General features: G+C 38.1%; 2 protein-coding genes across 2 annotated transcripts in view; one reads left to right on the top strand and one right to left on the bottom strand.

The window, feature by feature from the left end:
* Positions 1–424: 424 nt before the first annotated feature.
* Positions 425–6,597, bottom strand: ciao2a (cytosolic iron-sulfur assembly component 2A). The gene is made up of 5 exons (XM_032550075.1): positions 6,405–6,597; positions 3,634–3,798; positions 3,164–3,213; positions 2,850–2,895; positions 425–1,149 (listed from the first exon to the last, which is right to left on the bottom strand). The coding sequence occupies exons 1-5, from the start codon at positions 6,520–6,522 to the stop codon at positions 1,049–1,051; spliced, it is 480 nt and encodes a 159-aa protein (XP_032405966.1). The 5' UTR covers positions 6,523–6,597; the 3' UTR covers positions 425–1,048.
* Positions 6,598–6,895: 298 nt separating this feature from the next.
* spg11 (SPG11 vesicle trafficking associated, spatacsin) overlaps positions 6,896–19,547 on the top strand; it is a 28,868-nt gene continuing 16,216 nt past the window's right edge. The window contains exons 1-18 of the mRNA XM_032545560.1: positions 6,896–7,249; positions 7,884–8,071; positions 8,740–8,967; positions 9,370–9,580; positions 10,644–10,775; positions 11,195–11,574; positions 11,883–12,028; positions 12,117–12,246; positions 13,455–13,610; positions 13,707–13,873; positions 13,991–14,167; positions 15,964–16,035; positions 16,657–16,784; positions 17,367–17,539; positions 17,627–17,822; positions 18,563–18,766; positions 18,849–18,955; positions 19,243–19,388. Of these exons, the coding sequence (XP_032401451.1) occupies positions 7,050–7,249; positions 7,884–8,071; positions 8,740–8,967; positions 9,370–9,580; positions 10,644–10,775; positions 11,195–11,574; positions 11,883–12,028; positions 12,117–12,246; positions 13,455–13,610; positions 13,707–13,873; positions 13,991–14,167; positions 15,964–16,035; positions 16,657–16,784; positions 17,367–17,539; positions 17,627–17,822; positions 18,563–18,766; positions 18,849–18,955; positions 19,243–19,388 (3,141 nt within the window). The 5' untranslated portion in view covers positions 6,896–7,049. The remainder of the gene's footprint in view (positions 7,250–7,883; positions 8,072–8,739; positions 8,968–9,369; positions 9,581–10,643; positions 10,776–11,194; positions 11,575–11,882; positions 12,029–12,116; positions 12,247–13,454; positions 13,611–13,706; positions 13,874–13,990; positions 14,168–15,963; positions 16,036–16,656; positions 16,785–17,366; positions 17,540–17,626; positions 17,823–18,562; positions 18,767–18,848; positions 18,956–19,242; positions 19,389–19,547) is intronic.

Below are 19,547 nucleotides of genomic sequence, written 5' to 3'. Positions count from 1 at the left end.
CACTTCAGAAACTTATACTCTATAGCAGGGGTGGGCAATCCTGGTCCTCGAGGGCCGGTGTCCTGCAACTATTAGATGTCTCCCTGGTTCAAAACACTTGAATTCAACAGCTGAATCACCTCCCAAGTGCAGTCAGGTTTTCCAGAGTCCTGCTAATGACCTCATTATTTGACTCAGGTGTGTTGAAGTAGAGATGCATCTAAAAGTTGCAGGAGACCGGCCCTCGAGGCCTGGAGTTGCCCACCCCTGCTCTATAGTGCATCGAGTTATATCCAGACATTACCCAGAGAATAAGGTGAATGTTGATGAACCAGCTTGCTTCCAAGGGAATGACAGCATACTCATATGTGGTCTCTTAAACTAAATCGAAATTCTAAATCTAAACTAAATCTAACTAAAACTAAATTCTAATTCTAATTCTTTGTTTCTGCTTAAAGTTTAAATTTTATTTAAAGCACTTATGTTTAATAAAGCATAAATTGTATTCATATCAATTTAGTACATTTAAATGGTAATTTACATTTACTAAAATAAAATCCTGAACAAGAAAGGATTTTCTAACTTATTCTGTTTCAATTTATCAAAAAAACATACAATAACTTATCTACCACAGAATGGCAAACTAGAGGAATGATGGATGGAAATCAGACGGATGGAGGGTCAGATGGAAGTATGTTAGGAAGCATGTCCTCTAGTCTACTGCTCATACAGCTTTTTATGTCTCTTAGCAGTTGGAAGAGAGAAATAACTCCTGCAATATTACCACTAAGCTGTCCACATGATAAAGTCAGCAATCAGCACTCATTTTACACCAACTTCCTATCGTGCCGTATTGTCATCACAGTTCAAACTAAATTTGTGTATGAGACGAGTCCCTCCTCTAGAAACATAATAGAACAATCTGCCAACTCCTCACAGTTATTGTCCAGCTGATTTCAAACAGATGCAATGGAATCATGTAAATAAACCTTCTCAGGCTTTGGGACATTACAAACACAAACACAGCAGGTTAGAAAGAATTTGCTTTAAGCAGGTGGGGTGTCCTCCGTCAATCGTCTGGTTCAGCTACACACTGCTCCACAATTTCTCTGAGGTTGGGGTTTTCCATGGCAGCTGCTATCCGCTCCTTATCATTGATCTGTTTGTTAACTGCAGACATGAACAGAAGGTTCTCACTCAGTTAATGAGCAACAGCAAGATAAAAAGAAAAGCACCCATCAATTTATCAAAAAAAAGGATACATCTGCTGCAAAAGCAGCATTTGCTCCGTCAGAGGTTACTGCTGTTTTTGCTTTTTAATTCTTACTAAAATGCTTGAGACTATCTTAATACCAGAAAAAGATAAGAACAAATACAAAGAGCAGTTTTTCCAAGTCATGATTTCATTTATGGGACGCACCATGGAGCATCCCATAAATGTCCGCATGAAGTTGAATGTTCTTCCTGTAAATATGTGGGTTCACTCAGAGTAGTTGGTCTCCCTCCCACAGACCACAAACATAACTGTTAGTCATTTTTGACAGGACAGTGCATAAAAAAATAATGTCCAATATTTTGACTTACAGCAACTTTGTTGTGATAAATGTTGAATATTTTTTTCAGATCAAGGAATGTATAAAGAAATAGAACCGCTCAATGTTGAGGCATCAAATAAATGAATCAATCAGATTATTCAAGAATCATTATCGTTGTTCATTATTACTACTAAAGAATTATTCTGGAATCAGGAACAGACTGGCAGGAAACATGAACCAACTAATGCTCCTGTAAATGGAAGAGAAGATTCCTGTGGAAGACTCTCAACGACCGGAGGAAAGTGGAATTCATTAATGAATACTGAATCTGCGTTTTCCAAGGAAATAAGGCTTGAACATTTATTTGATACCCTTCACTTGAAATAAAGATGGCCACCAAATTTAGAGTAGCATCACTTCAGTGACAATATCGGGCTTATTTAATTCAGTTGCACAAATACGCAACACATCATCTCAAGGCACTTTACAAGAAAATCTATTTCAATACAGTTACATACAAAACATTACAATCAAACCTATTTATCAAAAAGTGCAGTCAAGTTCAGTTTATTATTCATATCGGTGTAAAAGCTTTTTCTATCAAATGGAACCCAATAGACTGACTTGCAGTAAATTGCTTGCATTGTCGCTGACTTTGCAGCAATTAAGCAGACAGAGCATGCATGTAGCAACAGCAAAGAGGAAACTCCCCTTTAACAGATTAACCTCTGGCGGAATATGACTCAGCGGCCATCTGCCATGACCAACTGGGGGTTTTAGTACACACACACACACACACACACACACAAAATAAAGAAACAGAAGCATTGATCTAGAAGTACTTCCTATATTAAAGAAAAGTAAAATGTTAGCAGTTAAAAGAATGTTCAGTTGTTGGTAGCAGTGTCTCAGCCGATGGGCCCCTCAGACAAGACGTCGCAGTTAAACAGAATGCCAGCCCAGTTAGAGCTTCTATGGAAAGAATGAAAGGCTGAGAGAAAACGTAAAAAGTTTGAAATAAGAGCAAATCACACAACTTGGAGAGACGGAGAGAACGTGGCTAAGTGGTCAGAGAAGTGGTCAATTTGTCCAAGCAGTTTAATCCAAGTGAAAACTTAAGATGGAAGTTAAAAATAAAAATGAAATCAAATGACAAGCAAGCCTAAATATCAGCTGCTGTACAAGAATGATGCAACGTGAATGTTTAAGAATATTGTGTTTTGCATTGAGCACAAAAAGAAAAAAACTTATTTATAGTGTATGACCTATTTAAACCTTAAATACTTACATGTGAGAAAATATAGTGTTGTGAAAGTTCATTAAATAAAAACTTACTGTCTTCTTCAGTAGAATGGGTTCCTTCTGAAATGTAAATTTCCAACTAAAGAGAAAAAGAAGAAAAAAACCAAACAATTGATCAAATAACTTACAGTATGTTTGTTACCATCAAGACCAAAGATCACTAATACTAGCTTGGAGCTAAGGTGGTTTAGGATTGCAAATAACATGAGAAAAAATTTTAGAGACATAAAAAAAAAAAAAAAAAATCACAAACAACAAAGAGTTTTAATAAATTTAAAGCATACTAATATAACTACTGCTCCGAAGACAAGAGAAACATGAAATCTGCCCATAAGGTTCAGACTCACCTTATGTTTAAATGGCAGACACCGCTGCAACTTCACTTGTATGCACAGGCCTGCAGACAACACATCTTTATCAGACACAGATACTAACAGATCTACTGCTACAAAACAGGAAACAAAAATATGCTATTCAATAGACCACTGCTCTAAAACTTTTCCATCTGAGAACCACTTAACCCATTTAAAGTGGATATACATTGCTTTTAAATCTTTCCTTGCATGTAAATCATTCATTATGGCCAATATAAAGTGGAACTGCAATCCTTTGGTCTGAATTCTTCGTCACTGGAACTCAGACCAATAACAAGTAATTACAATAAGAGTAATAATTACAAATATTTAGTACTTAGTATATTAATACTTCTCAATTTACTGACCGAGTCTTTCCAAACCTAAAATATGATCAGCTCTCCGTCCACCATTGTGTTCAGGTGGGTTTAGTGGAGACTTTTGTCATCAGCAGACTTCCTCACCAATCAGAGTAGCCAGGGAGCAGTGAGGAACGGTTGGGGAGAATCTGATTATGATGAGGAACTCGTCCTCGTTGAGCTCCTGAATCTCCACACATTTCTCTGTCACCACCTCCAGCTCCTCCAGGGTGTTCGGCTTCTCGGGGTCCCGGATGGATCGAATCACATCTGAGGGAGGGAAGGAAATACGTTTCCATGAGACGCTTGAAATCTCTTAACGTCTACAATGACTGAACGATGAAATACAATGCTGTGAAAATGATTTATACTTTGCAAATTTCTGTTGTTTCGTATGCTTTTTTTTTTTTTTTTTGCCATTTTGTCACAGTTGACCCCTCGGGGCACCTTGACTACCCAAAATGGGACATTCTACTTTTTTTTATATATATTACTATTATTTTTCCCAGTATCTCGGTCATCTTAAAGGTCAATTCTATGAAACTTGGCCAGAACTGTTTTAAATTTTCTTTTTAAAATTTCTTTGTCCCTTTGATTGTAAGTTACGGTATGTAGAACAAAATGCATGCACCTTGTGTGCACTTAACATTCTGGTTCAATTGACTCCCATTATAACCACATATTTTTAATGGACAGTAAACCTGGCATTTTAAAATAACTTTCCTATGAAGATCAAAATGATCTAAGTGTCTGCCTTCAAAATACGAGAAAAACCTGTTTTAGGTTTGATGACTCCTCTAATGTCACTACAGGCTCCACCCCCTTATTTTGTCAAGTTTCAATGAGGGAATGGTTCTACTACCTTTAAATATGCATGGCAAAAATATATTGAACAACACAAAAATAGTCTTGGTGTGTTGGTAATGATGTAAAGGAGTGGTATGAAAATGATTAAGAAAATATTTTGTAATTTGAAGAATCAAAGCCAAGTAGCCTTTGTTTATGTTTTCTTTATTATGGGAGATTCCGATGTGTGGCATAGCAAGTTTATGCGGGTTCATTTGTCTGGTCTTCCACACATGAAGAGGGTCTGCCATACTTTTCTAGTAAGTGATGAGCCACATGAGAAAATGTTAGAAGACTACAGCTATTTCTCTTGAAATGTAGTGAGTAAAAGTAAAAAGTTGTCAGAAAGATAAATACTCAGATATAAATACCTGAAAAATCTACTTAGGTATAGCAAACGAAGCTGAAGTTGGTTTCCGATTCCAGCTTCCGATTCGGGAAATGGCTAAAGGGCGATTCCACCTACTTTTTCACTATTTTCCACATCTTTATTCTACTCTAGTTAAAAAACTACAACACCTAGACTCTTCAATAAAGGTTGATTTCACCACTTTTTGTATCTAGATCACACTAGAACTGCTCCTGTTCCTAAATTACAACTCCTACACACTTCAAACTTGGACAGGATTATTCTGCTCTAATAGCAGAATATTTAAAACCATGTTCGGGGTTTGTGAAACCTTTATGTGCTTTGATTTCAGATTACTATTCACACTCGTTCTATGTAGGGTTTTTTTTTTCAATTTCAATTCTAATTTAAAACCACTTTATTAATCCCAAAGGCAAACTAAATGTCGGTGTAACTCATTAATTCTTCAAAGAGGTATTGTAGATGGTAATGGCTGTTGGAAGGAAAGACCTTCTGTAGCAGTCTGTGTTGCACTAAATCTGAAGAAGCCTCTGACTGAAAGCACTCTGCCTTCCCAAGAGAGTCTCATGAGAGTGGGTTTGCTGAAGCAGGTGTATGATGGCAGCATCAACTCCAACTCCACGGAAATAAGCAAACTGCAGGGGGTCTTGATATTTCCTTGTCTGCTTATTCAGGTGGGCCAACCGGAGTCTCTCCACGACCTTCATGTTGTGCAACTGTGGCAACAGTTGCCACCAACTGGGCAACTGGAAGCTGGAAACATCTCTCTCTCTCTCTCTCTCTCCATCTATCTATCTACCATGTATATAAATTCCACATATGGATATCTGGTTCATATCTACATGAACCACACTCCATACCTGTAGGTGGCGGTGATGCACCTTAGGGCTACAGGTCTATAGTCGTTGATGACGGATGGGTGAGTTTTCTTCGATATTGGATTCAGTACAGTAATCTGATCCTTTGTGAAGTTTCACAAATCAGAAAAAAGGTTTCACAAATCCCAAACATTGTTCTAAATATTCTGCTATTAGAGCAGAATAAACCAGTCCAAGTTTGAAGTGTCTAGGTGTTGTAGTTTTTTAAACTAAAGTAGATTAAAGATGCGGTTGATGGTGAAAATTTAGGTAGAATCGCCCTTGTGCCATTTCCCGAATGGGAAGCTGGAATCGGAAACCAACTTCAGCTTCGTGTATAGCAACGAAGTACTGTTTCACTTTACAACTTTGCCTGCAATTAACATAGAATGATCTACACCAGTTTTGAAGTGTCCAGGTGTTATAGTGTAGGAGCTGGAGCGGTTCTAATGTGGCACAGATTCATAAAAATGACGAAATAGCCTTTAAGGAAACTTCACAATGCAAGTAAGAGGTTTCACAAATCACAAACTGGGTCTTATTCTGCTTTAGTGCAGAATAATCTAGTCCAGGTTTGAAGAGTCCATGTGTTGTATTTGTTTAAGGTTAAATAGGCTCAAGGTACTGAAACATTTAGGTGGAATTGCCTTTTAGCCATAAATTTCCGAATCGGAAGCCAATTTCAGCTTCGTAGTCGCGAAGGAGCAGGAAATAAACTGAAGAGCTTTTTCCATGTATCATCTTTCCAGCTCAACTGGCAGCCAGTCTGACGCGAGAAACGCCAAACAGACCCTCTAACTTACCGTACACGTCCAGAGCTTTTTCCTCCATCGGCTCGGTGTTCATGCCATTTCTGTTGAGTCCGGACAGTTGGAAAATCTTTTCTAGAGCTGATGATAGACGGCTGGACACTATTTCCATTCGTTGACATGCGCCATAATAAACGACAACATCTCAAGAGAGACCAACTTCTTCTTTTGTCCAATGGCGGTTGGCAAACAACCTAATGGAGCATTACTGCCACCAACTGGGCAACTGGAAGCTGGAAACATCTCTCTCTCTCTCTCTCTCTCTCTCTCTCTCTCTCTCTCTCTCTCTATCTATCTATCTATCTATCTATCTATCTATCTATCTATCTATCTATCTATCTATCTATCTATCTACCATGTATATAAATTTCACATATGGATATCTGGTTCATATCTACATGAACCACACTCCATACCTGTAGGTGGCGGTGATGCACCTTAAGTTATTTGCCAACCGCCAATACATTTCAAGAAGAAGAGGAAGCTATTTCGGTCAGCTGACACTAGAAGTAATGTGACTCGTACAACTGGGAAGCTGTTGACAAGAGAAGGAAATTATTAAATATTTCCCATCTTGTTATTCATATATCTTTATCAAGACAATTTGAACCGTTCAAACTATTCTGAAAGTGAGAGGAGATGTTTGACGGGCAGAACTCAATAGAGGTGCTGGTTATTCCTGAGAACCAGCGCTGTGGTCAGCTTGCAGACATCCAGAAAGCCGCGCTGTGCCCTGCGGGCTCCCTCCTCTGCTGCCTTGGCGTCTCGGGCCAGCTGTTGGTGTGGGACCCTGGGGACAGAGGGGCCCCTCCGGCTGCATCGGACGGCTGCTTTGTAGAGTGAGTTCTGACTGGTCTTCGCTTCCCGTGTTTGTAAAGCAAGATTTGTGCTAAACAACTTTTTATGCTCGAACCGAATCGAGACACACAAGAGTTTTTAACAGTGACGCGTCCTATAATAAAATCTTTCCCTAAAATCTTTTTTAGCAATTAAAAAAAGTAAGACTCATGCTGAGTCATGTGCCATGTACGTTTATTTCACAGGATGGTGCGAAATCCTGGTAGTTTTAAAGACACAAATAGTACTGTTATAACATGATAAATTCAGTCAACACTACTAAATAAATTCATAAATCATTTGAAACCTTTCTGGTGCACCTGTGGTCAAAACATGTTTGTTGTTTATTGAGTGAAGTTACACATGGTGTGGGTTAGTGTAAAAGTTACAGAAGTAATGTAACTGAGTAAATGTGAATACTTACTATATGTGACCTGGACAGGGTCTGTCACTGCTGGGTTGATATGTCTCTTATTTGTAGTTTTGTTAAATACAAAGTCAACTACTGAAGTCTCTTTTTTAAGGGATTTCATTTGGATATTAAAATCATATCCAAATTAAATGCTTCATGGAATTGCAGATAATAGTGCTTATTCTGCGGATTAAAAAAACCCCCAATCTTTTCCCTATTCATAGTTTCTGCTGGGAGGAGGCGAATACAAGCGTTTGGGGAGTCAGCAGCTTTAATTTGTTGGCTGTTGGATCACAGGGTGACATAACGCTATTCGAGGCTGAAGCAGAACAATCCACCCCAGTTTCTTTGCTGACTGTGCAAAAGTGTAATGTAGATAATCTGCTGGAAATTGTCACGGAGAGCGACAAAAGTGAGTAATCAGTTGTTCTTACGTTTATCACCTGCTGAATTTTGTTTTGAAAGTTTTAACGTTACAGATTACACTGGTTGATAGCCAAAAATTGCCTGGGCTTTTTTCCAACTCTTTTTAGGGTTATTTCGATGAGCTGAATCCAAAAATCACATTGGTTTTGCTCAATCAGGTCAACTTTCTGAACTATGGAGCAGCATGAGCATCGAAATGCAGGACTTGTTCTCACATCAGGATCGGTTTCCTGAGAATCTGATCAATGAATAATAAGCAGGAGGAGAGATTCCATCAGGACAGAAAAGAGACGGAGAATTTTACACAATGAAGACGTAATGTTCAATTTACATGTACTTACCCTTATCAGTGTTTATTAGACAATTTACAGAAGTCCAAGTTTGTAACACTTAATTAAAACACTCTTAGAAATTGTTTAACTCCTAATAAAAAGAAATATTAACGGAAATGAAGTGATAATGTCACAAAAATGTCATCAATTTAGTCAGAAGATCAGATTTCTCTCAAGCAAATTAGAATAAAAACCTGATTGAGAAAAATGGATGTCATGTTTGGATTCAGCGGCGCAAAATAATCCTAATTCAGCTGAAGAAACATAGACAACTTCCCAAAAAACATTTTTTTGTAACTCAGTGTTATGCTCTTGTTGCCAGGTGTGTGTGAGCTGGTGTCTGTACAGGTGTTGTCCTTTATGGCCAACCAGTGCTGTGTACTGGTAAACAATGAGTGGATTCTGCAGCTGCAGTGGGAACAGGCATCACAGGAACCAAAGACGACCTCCTGCTGCAGAATCCAGCTAACAACCAGTGACAGACATACTGCTGTTCACCACTGTGTCTGTGCAGAAACCCTATTTGTCCTCAGCTCCAGTGGACTCATATGTATCCTGCAAAAAGCCTCTGGTACTGACAGTAAAAATGCTGCTTTTCAATTTAAATCAGAGCTGCAGAAGCTATGTCTCCTCTTAATAAAGCAACAGCCCCAAGCTAGCATGACCTAATCAGTGGAGAATCAGGCTAGAAAAAGAATGAGTAAAGAACATTCATACTGCAGCTTTAAACCAGGTTTATGAAAGAAACCCTGGATATAATAAACTCGCTCTCTCTGTTTATTATTGTTCCTCATACAGACAAGAAATTTGGCTGTAAATGTGATGTGATGTCACTGGTAATCTTTTTAAAAAAAGGATTGCCATTTTAAAGTTTGTTTTGGTTGTTTGTTAGTGTGTGAAACAAGGCATTTCTGTCCAAAGAGTGTTTTCCCTAATCTGCCCATCCGATCAGATGTGTATGCCATTACTGATGGTTCTCTGCTGGCCAGCATCAACATTCCTTCCTACCTGAGCTCTAGTTGGCCGGATGGCGGCCTGACTTCCTCTTCACTCTCCTCCTCCTCCTCTTTCTGCCTTTTCCAGGTGTCAGCAGATCTCTGCACAGCTGTAGCTGTAACTCAGTCTCATGCAGCAGTCGCCGTTAACCTTAACCACTACTTCAGGTACAGGAGCCAGTTCTCTATTAATGTTTTCTAATTGCTTTGTTTACAGCAGTGTTGCATGGCATTTCTCCTTGAGGCCTTTCCTTCATGTGTGTTACTCCCTCACTCTGAAGTTGAAATAGACATTTGGGTGACAGTGATATTTGCTCTTTGTCTAAAAGATTGAACACATGCTGATGCATACATATAGAACTGATGTGAAAAACATTGCTTTGTTACTTTCTCTCAGTAGATTAAGATCACTATTGATCATAGATTTAGTGTAAGACTAAGTCTACGTGTAGCAAAAATAAGGATATGATTTGGCATCTTGTTTTAACACTTAGCATAGTGGGTGGCAGACCATGAGCCTTTGGGTTTTAAATGTAGCTCTAGTCTTTTTGACTCAGCCCCGGCTCCAGAGTAGTTTAGCGAAGGGGGCATAGTAAACAGGCTTTAAATTTAATATGAATACATAAACAAACTTCTATAAAACATTTCAAATAAAAATAACCATGTTTATTAATGTAAAAAAAACAAAACAATAATGATGTAAACAGTAACATGGAGAAAATGTTTCCGACCTCTGCTTCCAAGACAATTTCTTTAAATGCAAAGTCATTCTACTCAAGTACATATTATTGCACATTAGGGCCATTGAGGGTAGAAAAAAATAGGAGTACATTTCCACCAAAATAAAGGCCTTGAAGAAAACAAGAAAATTTCTGAGCTGCAAAAGTTGAAAATTTGCTAGAAAAAAAACCACTCAGAAATTTTGAGAATTCTTTTTTAGAAATTTCCATGTTTTCTTGAAAATATCAGGATTTTTTGTTGTTTTTTTAAAGCAATTTATACCTTCTTTTCTAAAATCTATAATGGCCCTGATACACTATTGTAAGTAAGAGCAGGATTAGTTAATAATATTATTCAAGTAAAAGTAAAAAGTGCAGTAAAACGACTCTCATAAGTACGCCCTTTGCGCCGGGGCAGTATTGACTACGGTTACGAAATATTTTAGCTGTTTCATTACTAAACAACGACCTGCTGGTTTGTTGCACTTTAATAAAGTAAAACTGTCTTCCAGAGAACACCCAGAACACCTCCACTGTGTTGGCCCCCAGTCCTCTTCCTCACTTCAGCCCAAGGATCCAGGAGACCAGGACGCCCTGTCCAGCTCCAGTCTTGCTGCTGTTGGTTCACCACTCAGTGATAACCGGTACAACCACTGATGACAGACTCTCCTTTTATGATGCAGCATACGTTTACTGTCCACTTGAAAACAATACAGTTGTAATGGATTCGGTGCTGTTCCTACACATACACCCAAATATCACACTGAGGAACTTTTTTCCAAACAAACTTGAACCACTCGTGAGGGAAGTTCCAAAATTTGCATTAAATGACAAATGAATATAAAAGAAAAGCAAATATTGTACACAGTATTTTGAAATAAGCGCGCAGAATAAAGCTTTCAAAAAATTCAGTTTATATTTCGGGTTGTTGTACCGCTAACCAGATGGTCATAGCTCATATTTTGAGTTAAGGATTTTGAACATGCCTGACAAATTGTCCTGTGGCTTTCAGATTATTGATTAATGACTTTGAGGATATTCGGTCTTTCTCTTCTTTTTTTAGTGCCTGGAACACTTGTCTAGCATCCATGTATGCCAGAGCGCAGCAGGCGGCCTATCCCTCATCCCCCTCTAAGTCAGCAGGGGTTCCATGGTTCCACTCGCTCCCCCACCTGCAGTCCCACCCAGCTGCCATGTCCTCCCACAGCAGAGTGCCTCCCAGTGGGGCGACCGTGGCCTTCTCTGTCCTTGACTCATCCATTCCATCTCTTCTTGCCGTTTCTGAGTTTTCTGCACTTTTGACCTTTGTTGCTCCTGGCAACACACACACAACAGTGGCATTATGGGATATGGAGTCTGGGAGAACGAGCTACCACCAGGCTGAAGGAACGGCTGTGCCAGTGCAGCACAGTGGAGAGAGACAGCACAGACTGCTGCTGAAGAGTAAGATAAGCAGTGGCACAGTATATCTTTTTTATATCTTACACTTTTGCATCTTATGTACACATTTAATAACTTAGCTATTGAAATGCCATTTTAAAAGGAAAAAAACAAATTTAACACCAATTTTCAACCCTTTGTGTACAGTTTGTAAGTATCTCCAGTGTTTCTTGGGCAGTTTGCAAACATTTATACTAAAATATCCTATCCGCAGGAAGCAGACAATGTTAATTTTAAGATTGATTATCCTGCCAGAACTAATAAACACGTCATCACTCCTCCCTCACAGTGATGTGTGTGTTTTTCTTCAGGGTCCGGTGTGTTCCAGGTCTTGTTTTCCATGTCCCAGGAGGATTTATTAAGCAGGTTGATGTTGTTTGGCAGTGCAGCAACAGTGGACACAGTCTGTCACCTTAACAGCTGGGGGCACTGCTCCATTCCCTTCCACGCGCTGCAGGTAGGCATCCAAGTCTACTACAAAAAAAAATCGATTTATCGATTGATTTCCTCTGTGTTGCTTCTTTTGCTTTTTGTTTTGCACGCAGGCTGGAGTGAAAAACCGACAGCTTGACACAGTGGATTTGTACCTGAAAAGTAAAGAAAATGTCCTGAACCCATCAGCAGCAGCTGGTTTTTCTGAGCAGTTAGCAGAATCCAAACTGAGTCTCAAGGACAGTAAGTACACAGGATTCAAGAAGACGTGAACCACGACGGTGTGTAAACTAACGTGTCACTCTTTGCTTGGACTCCACTGAACCTCTGCAGGTCTGCTGTTACCTACTGCCAAAAAATGTAAAAAAAAAAAGTTTACTGAAGCCTTAGAGTTGGGATGTAAAGCTTCCAAGTGTCTGATCTGATATATTTGTTAAAACATGTTAAATATGCTGATGAAACAACTTAAAACTGAAGTTTAATTAAGTCAGAATTTCGTTTGTGGCTTTTACCATATATAAGACAAGTCAGACTTTAATTTAAATTATGGACTCAGTTGAATATTTTATAAATGAAAATGGCTTTGCCAAAAAAGATGGCAATGTTTTTGGCAGCCCCCCCTTTCAGCAGTTACAGCTAGCAAGCAATGTCTGAATTTCAAAAGAAGACATTTATACTTGCTAACAGGGATTTCAGTTTTAAAGTGTCTGGTTTCCAAATTATGGTTTTCACATTTTCCAATAGATGCTCAGTAACTTAAACATATAACCTCCTGAAGGGTTTTTAAACAATAGTTCATTTTTTCTCTGCCACTTTCAGACCTTTTAGCTGCTTCCTTTTGGAGAAAACACTTTTTTTTGGAAGCCTTATTTTATACCATTATCATTATGATTTTCCATAATGATAATGGAGAATCATTATTCCAAAAAATTATTTTCCCAATATGGTTCATTAATTTTCAGATTTTCAGCTGCTCAATTTTCAGATTGGACAGTTGTTGCCCTAACCTAGTATTTGTGAAATGTTTATGTGACACTATGTTCCTAAAAGTCTGTAGAGTTCCTTGATTTAATAATTCCTTTGTAATGTTTTCATATTCTATCAAATTTATATATCAGTTCTTGCTATGGTTATTTTTAATCATTTATATATGTATATACTGTATATGCTTGTATATATACAGTATATGCTTGTATATATACAGTATATATATATATAAATTATAAATACAAATTATTTTTATAAGTAGTTGATATTGTGTTGTATTACTTTTTGTAAGGTTTTTGGAAACTAACTTGAAGTTAGAAAAATTTGCAATGGTCATAGCCGTAACGGCCTATTAGGAGCTGATTGGAGATCATGCATAATCTATGTATGACGTATTTTTGTATTTCAATCTGTATGTAAAGACACGTGGCAGTCCTTGAGTTTGTTGGTTTATCTCCATGCAGGTGTCCAGGAGTTGTTGCCTGCGTTGGATTTGTTGTGTTCGGCGGTCAGAGAGCTGAACAGTGAAGCTCAGAGCCGACAGTTCTCTGAGCAGCTGCTCAACCTCACCATGAGCTTCATTAGCACACAGATCCGCTCTGTGCTCCTCTGGCCACATTGTAAGGCAAACACAGCTCACAGTTACTTCACTTTACTGAAACGCTTTTCCACTATTTGGGATTCAGAGAGCTGGAGGTGTTTTGTTTTGCTTGCAGATGAGCAGTCAGACGTGCAGAGCAATGTTGAAGTTCTGGGCAAGTATGTCACAGAGTTGAGGGGTTATATGAAGAGATTCCCCTGGACTTCAGGCGACTCCACATCTGATACTAGTGCTCCTCTCCAGAGAGCAAAGAGTGATGACTGGGAGCAACTTTCAACGGAGGTGACATTTCAACTTGCATTTTATTTGTTGTAGTATGAATCATTAGAAAAACATAGTGTACCTTTTGTACTGTGTTGTCATCAAGTATGTAATTTTCAGACTGAATTTGTTTCGCAGGAAGTTATCCATCAGTCGATCCTGACCAATCAGATCCCCCGAGCTCAGGCCGTAATGTGGAGACAGAGCCGGCCTGAAAAGCAGCTGTCAGCTCTGAGGATGGTGGGCCTGCGCCAAGTTTTGTCCTGCTTGCAGTGCAAGGACCTAAAGTCTGCCAAGAAATTCCTGACCAACATGGTAAGAACACGAATCCAACTGGAAATTAGCACACAGCTTGTAGGAATATTTTCATAAAAAATATTTTATTCTGGGATTTAGTAACTAAATTTGGTTTTCCTGACTGACATGAAACAGACAATGTGGAAAAAGGTTAGGGCTACGTAAAAAAAAAAAAAAGTAGGGTTTGGTTTTTTTTCTCAAATATAATTATTTTTCTGAAATGTTCAGTAATGGGGAAATACTTAATCTGCTAGTTGGACCTTGCTGAGTAAGACAAAATCTGTTATTCTCAGGACTCCTTGAATTTCTAACATGTAGGATCTTGAACCCATTGAGCGACTGAGAGAGACGATGAAAGCACAGAACGTTTACAGAATAAATGATATTTATTAAGAGTTTAAACAGCAATGAGAAAATGTTACAGATAAATCAAAGATGAATAAATGGTAGAACTTGATGTAAAGTGACATTAGAATATACAGTATAATAGGTTGAACAGTTCTGAGTAAGCAAATTAATTGCAGAATAAACATCAATAAATGACCCCAAATATGGGCTATAAGTAATATATAGGACTAACAACATGTAAAAGAAATATGTTATAAAAAGAGATCTTGTGCCACTACTTTGTTAATGCTTCTAGCAGCATGGACTAATGTGGAAACTGAGTTTTAAAAGTTAACAAGAAAAATCTAAGGTTTTGTTTATGTATGAGATGTGAAATATGTAATTTGTATGATTAATGAAGACTCTTTAGTAGTTCATTTTGAGTTTGTCATTGCATAATGGTGCAATAGATGGTCTTTTAAAATAAAGTCTGACCGACTGACTCAAACTTAAATACAGCCATTAATTTCGTTTTTCTCAGAGGCAACTTTAACTATACTTGAAGGACTTTTGCTTGCGCCTCTGCTCCCAATTGATGCAACATTTTGGGATCTTAATATTAACCCAACCGAAGAATCAGTGTGTTTTTTTCCCTGTTTTTTATTGCTATTTTTTCATTTTATTTAGTGCGCTACTTATTAATAGATATGAATTCAAATGTAACTGGGTGAAATACCTTACTCAAAGCAAACTCACGTAAAAGTTCTTATATTGTAAGCAACAAAGCACAGACAAATTGTACTTAATTACAGTAATGAGTGTGAATGTTACTTTCCTCCTAGCTGTCCAGACTTTCTCTTGGATCAGTATGAGATTATGGTACAGTTATCAAACATTGTTTTCTTTAAAGCTTTTTTTTTTTTTTTTTTTTACAGAAGGTGACAAAATTAGTTGAGATCATACAAGTGAAATAAAAAGCAGAAGGAACAGATGGTTAATGCAAAAAACACCCTGTTTCCTTTAGTACAAAATAACTTTTTCAAAAAGAAAAAAAAAACAAGCCTATGAAGCTAAGCCTGTTGAATATTAGAACAACAAAATATTATGTATAAAATATGTATTTTTGTGGTTGTATGTGTTGATTTTGTTCAAGCTATTTAACATTTTGAACAGGTGTTAGGATTATACACATTATTGGCAATTTTGGTACCTATTATTATATAGATTTTATTTCTTGTTGTTTTTTTTATCTCTGTTTTGTTGGGCAGAGACTGAAATTACAAGATTATTGTGCTGAATAGATCAGTTTCATTGATCTACTTTTTTTTTTTTACCCAGATCATTTCTATTATTTCCACATGCAAAAAATCCTAGAAATTAAAAATACTTACTTTTTTTTTTTACCATCCCTTTTGGTAATAAGCTGATTGATTGTTAAGCCAATAATTGTCCTCACCAGGCAAACTGCAACATTTTGTCGTCTGCAGGGTCTCAGTGTGAAGAAAGAGCTTCACAGCATCTGCCTTTATACCAACAACAAAGATCTCCGGGAATTGTTGGTGAGTCACAATTCTTACAACAAACACCAAACGAGACGTTACCTTTCTGTGAGAGTTGACCAGTATGCTTTGTTTTTGGTACCTTTGTACTTGAATATGATTTTTGTTGTAGATCTCAGTATGTTTTAACACATATTGTGAATAAAGTGATGTCATAATCGTTCTGATTTTTGCGTTTTCAAAGAATTCGGCACCTTGCCAGCCCAAACCTGCACTTGTACAGGAGCATCTAAAAAAAGTGCAAATATTCAGAAAGCTTATTTATTTTAGTAATTCAGTCACAAATATGAAACTCATCTGTTGCTTCATTACACGCGGTCATTTTTATTAAAGTTGTGTTTATTTCTGTTAGTTTGCATAACTTTGTCGTACTGTTAATAAAAACTGAAAATGATTTTTCAGTGGGCAGGGCTAATATTATGGGACAAGAACCTGCTGACATATGCTTTACCTCTATTTAAAATCTTTTAAATCAAAGATTTTAAAAAGCAGCTTGTTTTCGAAGGCCTTGTAGGAAATTAGACCGTCATATTATTTGGGGAGCTCTGGTTTTAACACATTTTTCTATTCCATTGATCGGCCATGCTGGTTTGGTCTTTGTAACTCTGTTCCATCCGTCAGGTAGAGGATCTGTCAAAGCAGAGTTCTCTGACTGAAGAAGAGCTGGAGGGCGTCTCGTTCATCTGTGAGATAGAGAAGCTTGGCCTGCTGCCTGCAGTCTTCTGCCCAGCTAATCCCCTTTCACAACGGTACAGATGCTGCATTTCTTTGCTCATTATTTGTGGTGTTAATGTGCTTCTCATGGCCACCAGCACAAATGAAAACTAAATAAGAGAAAATGAAATGTACTATAAGAGCAAACACAAGTATGGGGGGGAAAAAGTGGTTTAAAATGATCCAAGTAAGAAAATTAGAACAAATAAAACAATTTTCATACAGATTTATATTTTAAACTAGATACATTTCTCAAAATGTATCTAGTCTATGTAACTAATGATAAAAATAAATGATTCTCATTATTCTGTTGTTTTTGATGTTTTACCTTTACTTAATGTAGCTCAGAAATTCTATATTTATCTGCTCATTTTATGGTAACTCTGTGGTTTTATGGTTGAAAGTTTTCATTTCTTTATTCTTATGCATATTGAACAGTTGTTTTTTGACACCCAGTTAATTTCCCACCCATTTACTTTTAAATTTGACCACCCTTAAATTTCCACAACATTTTCTTTGGAAATTACAGAAGAATTTCCGATATCTTAAATTTACATTGTCAGTGTTGATATAGAGGAAGTCTGTGTTTTGACCTTTATAAAACAAACATGTTCCAGGTTACCTCAGATGGTTCATAAGGAGCTAGATGGTGAAGAAGTGCTGAAGGAGTCGGTGGGACAGAGTTCTGAGGAGCAGGGAGAACTCTGGAGGAACCTCCGACTGGACTGGGTGAAGACCTGGGATCAGAGCTGCCGGACGGCTGTTCGCTTATCCAGGCTGCAGCACATAGGTCAGGCTCCAAGTCCAAGCAAAACTAGAATGGCTCTGTGGTCCTGCAGCGTACAGACGCACAACAAACATCTGTCTCTTTCATCAGAGCTGAGCTGCTGTGACGCTGCAGTGTTGTGGCATTACCTGACTGCTTTTCACCACCATCAGAAGGTGGTTGACTGGATTCACAATCAAAGGACCTTTGGCTCCCCCTGTTGGCCGGACATAACTCCTGAGATGGTCAACAATAACACGGTGTGCAGCATCTTCTTCAAGGAGAACATCTTGGACCTTCTAGCTGGGTACAGAAGCTTATTTCAGCCATTTACTTTGTCATTAGATTCTTGTGTTTTAAGTTAAAGTTGTTGAAAAGAGAACAAATAAATTAACCCACATACACACACTCACACAATGCCTGTATTTGGCCTGTTTTGATCATATGTTAGGGTGTGGGACAGCACCCCGGAGGACCAGGAAGTAGAGAGGAAGTTGTTAACAATATTGTAATTTTCTGAAGAAATGTATACACACAAATCAGGACACTTTCCTTCAATTTGTTGCATTTTCATATACATATCCTATACTCACCTATTGGAAAGCAATGATGTCATAGATCCACCTCTAGCTCACATCAGACATAACAGCAGACTTTATGTCCACACCTCTTTCTGTTTACTGCTTATTTTAGTGACTGCTACAAAATAAAAAAAAGGTGACCCACTCACCAACTCTGACAGATCATCAGTAGAGCAGATTTTTATACTAGCTAATCTACCACAATGATGATAATTGCAAAATAAACAAGCCTAAAAACATAAAACTGTAATGGACTGAATGTTCTGTTCTTTGAGTTGGAAATGTTTGTGTGTTTTTGGGTCTTGAATCCTGAAACGTATACCAAGATAAAAGTGGTTTTGAGTTGTTATTGAGTGGTTTTTCTGTGTTATTTTCCCCTTTGTCTAAATTTGAGTTTCAGGTTGTAGATCACCTCATCCCCAAACATTCTGCCTCATTTAACCGTTAATGCCTCCTGCCACCACAGGAAAGGTGTGTTTATCCCAGATGAGATGTCAGACTTGGAGCAGCTGCTATGGCGACTGGCTCAGGGTGCTGGGTTGATGACGTCATCCCCCCCCGTATCTCAGTATTGCTCCCCTGTCGGCCTTAACCTACACAGTGTCTTCATTGCATTGTGCCTGGAGCATAATCTTCAGTACCTGCTTTATACCTACCTGGAGCACTACAGGTAGGGAACTGCTGTTTAGTTTTGATTCAATACATGTTTCTGTTATTATGCGAAGCATCAGCTTTGAGTCCCCTTTCCACAGACTGACGCCCAGAAACTGCCCCCTCCTTACCGATCAGAACCTGCTGGGGAGTCAGCCCTGGTTTGAGATGATGGTGAAGACCCAGGAGATAACCAGAGACCTGTCAGGTACCCACAGTGGATGTGCTGCACTGATAGGATCAAACTTCTCTTCATAGGTCATGATTATTAAAAAAACCCAGAAAAACCCCAACATAAGCAAAGAAATGTTTGGAGATCTGTTTTCCCCATATTAAAAACTACATTCATGTCACTATTGCAGTTAAGAATGCAACAAACCTCTGTCATGTATCTTTAGACGCCATGTGACTCAAAAATGAAATATCAAGAAAAAATAATTTCTAAAGAAATTTCATGACCGTACATTTTCTGTCTTTCTCTCTCTGTGTTTGCAGAACCAGAACCCGTGTTCCAGGCGAGTCTGACCAGCGCTCAGGTGCTGCTACCCGGTAGCCAGGCCTCTCTGAGCAGCTTACTGTTTGAGGGACACAGTCTGCTGGCGCTGGCTTCCATCATGTTTGCTCATGGTGGAATTGATAAGGTACAATATGCCTCAGCTAATCAAAACGTCTTACCATTTCTTAAAGCTATAACCTAAATTGTTATAGAAAAAATTTATAACAGTTTTTTCTGTTAAAACTGTTATCGTTTTTACAGAAAACTGTAACAGCGATAATCGCAAAATATCGCTGTTATATAG

The sequence above is a fragment of the Xiphophorus hellerii genome, chromosome 2 (assembly GCF_003331165.1).
Source record: "Xiphophorus hellerii strain 12219 chromosome 2, Xiphophorus_hellerii-4.1, whole genome shotgun sequence".
NCBI lineage: Eukaryota > Metazoa > Chordata > Actinopteri > Cyprinodontiformes > Poeciliidae > Xiphophorus > Xiphophorus hellerii.
Note: the sequence above shows the minus strand (reverse complement) of the source record. Positions and strands in the feature narration are given on the sequence as shown.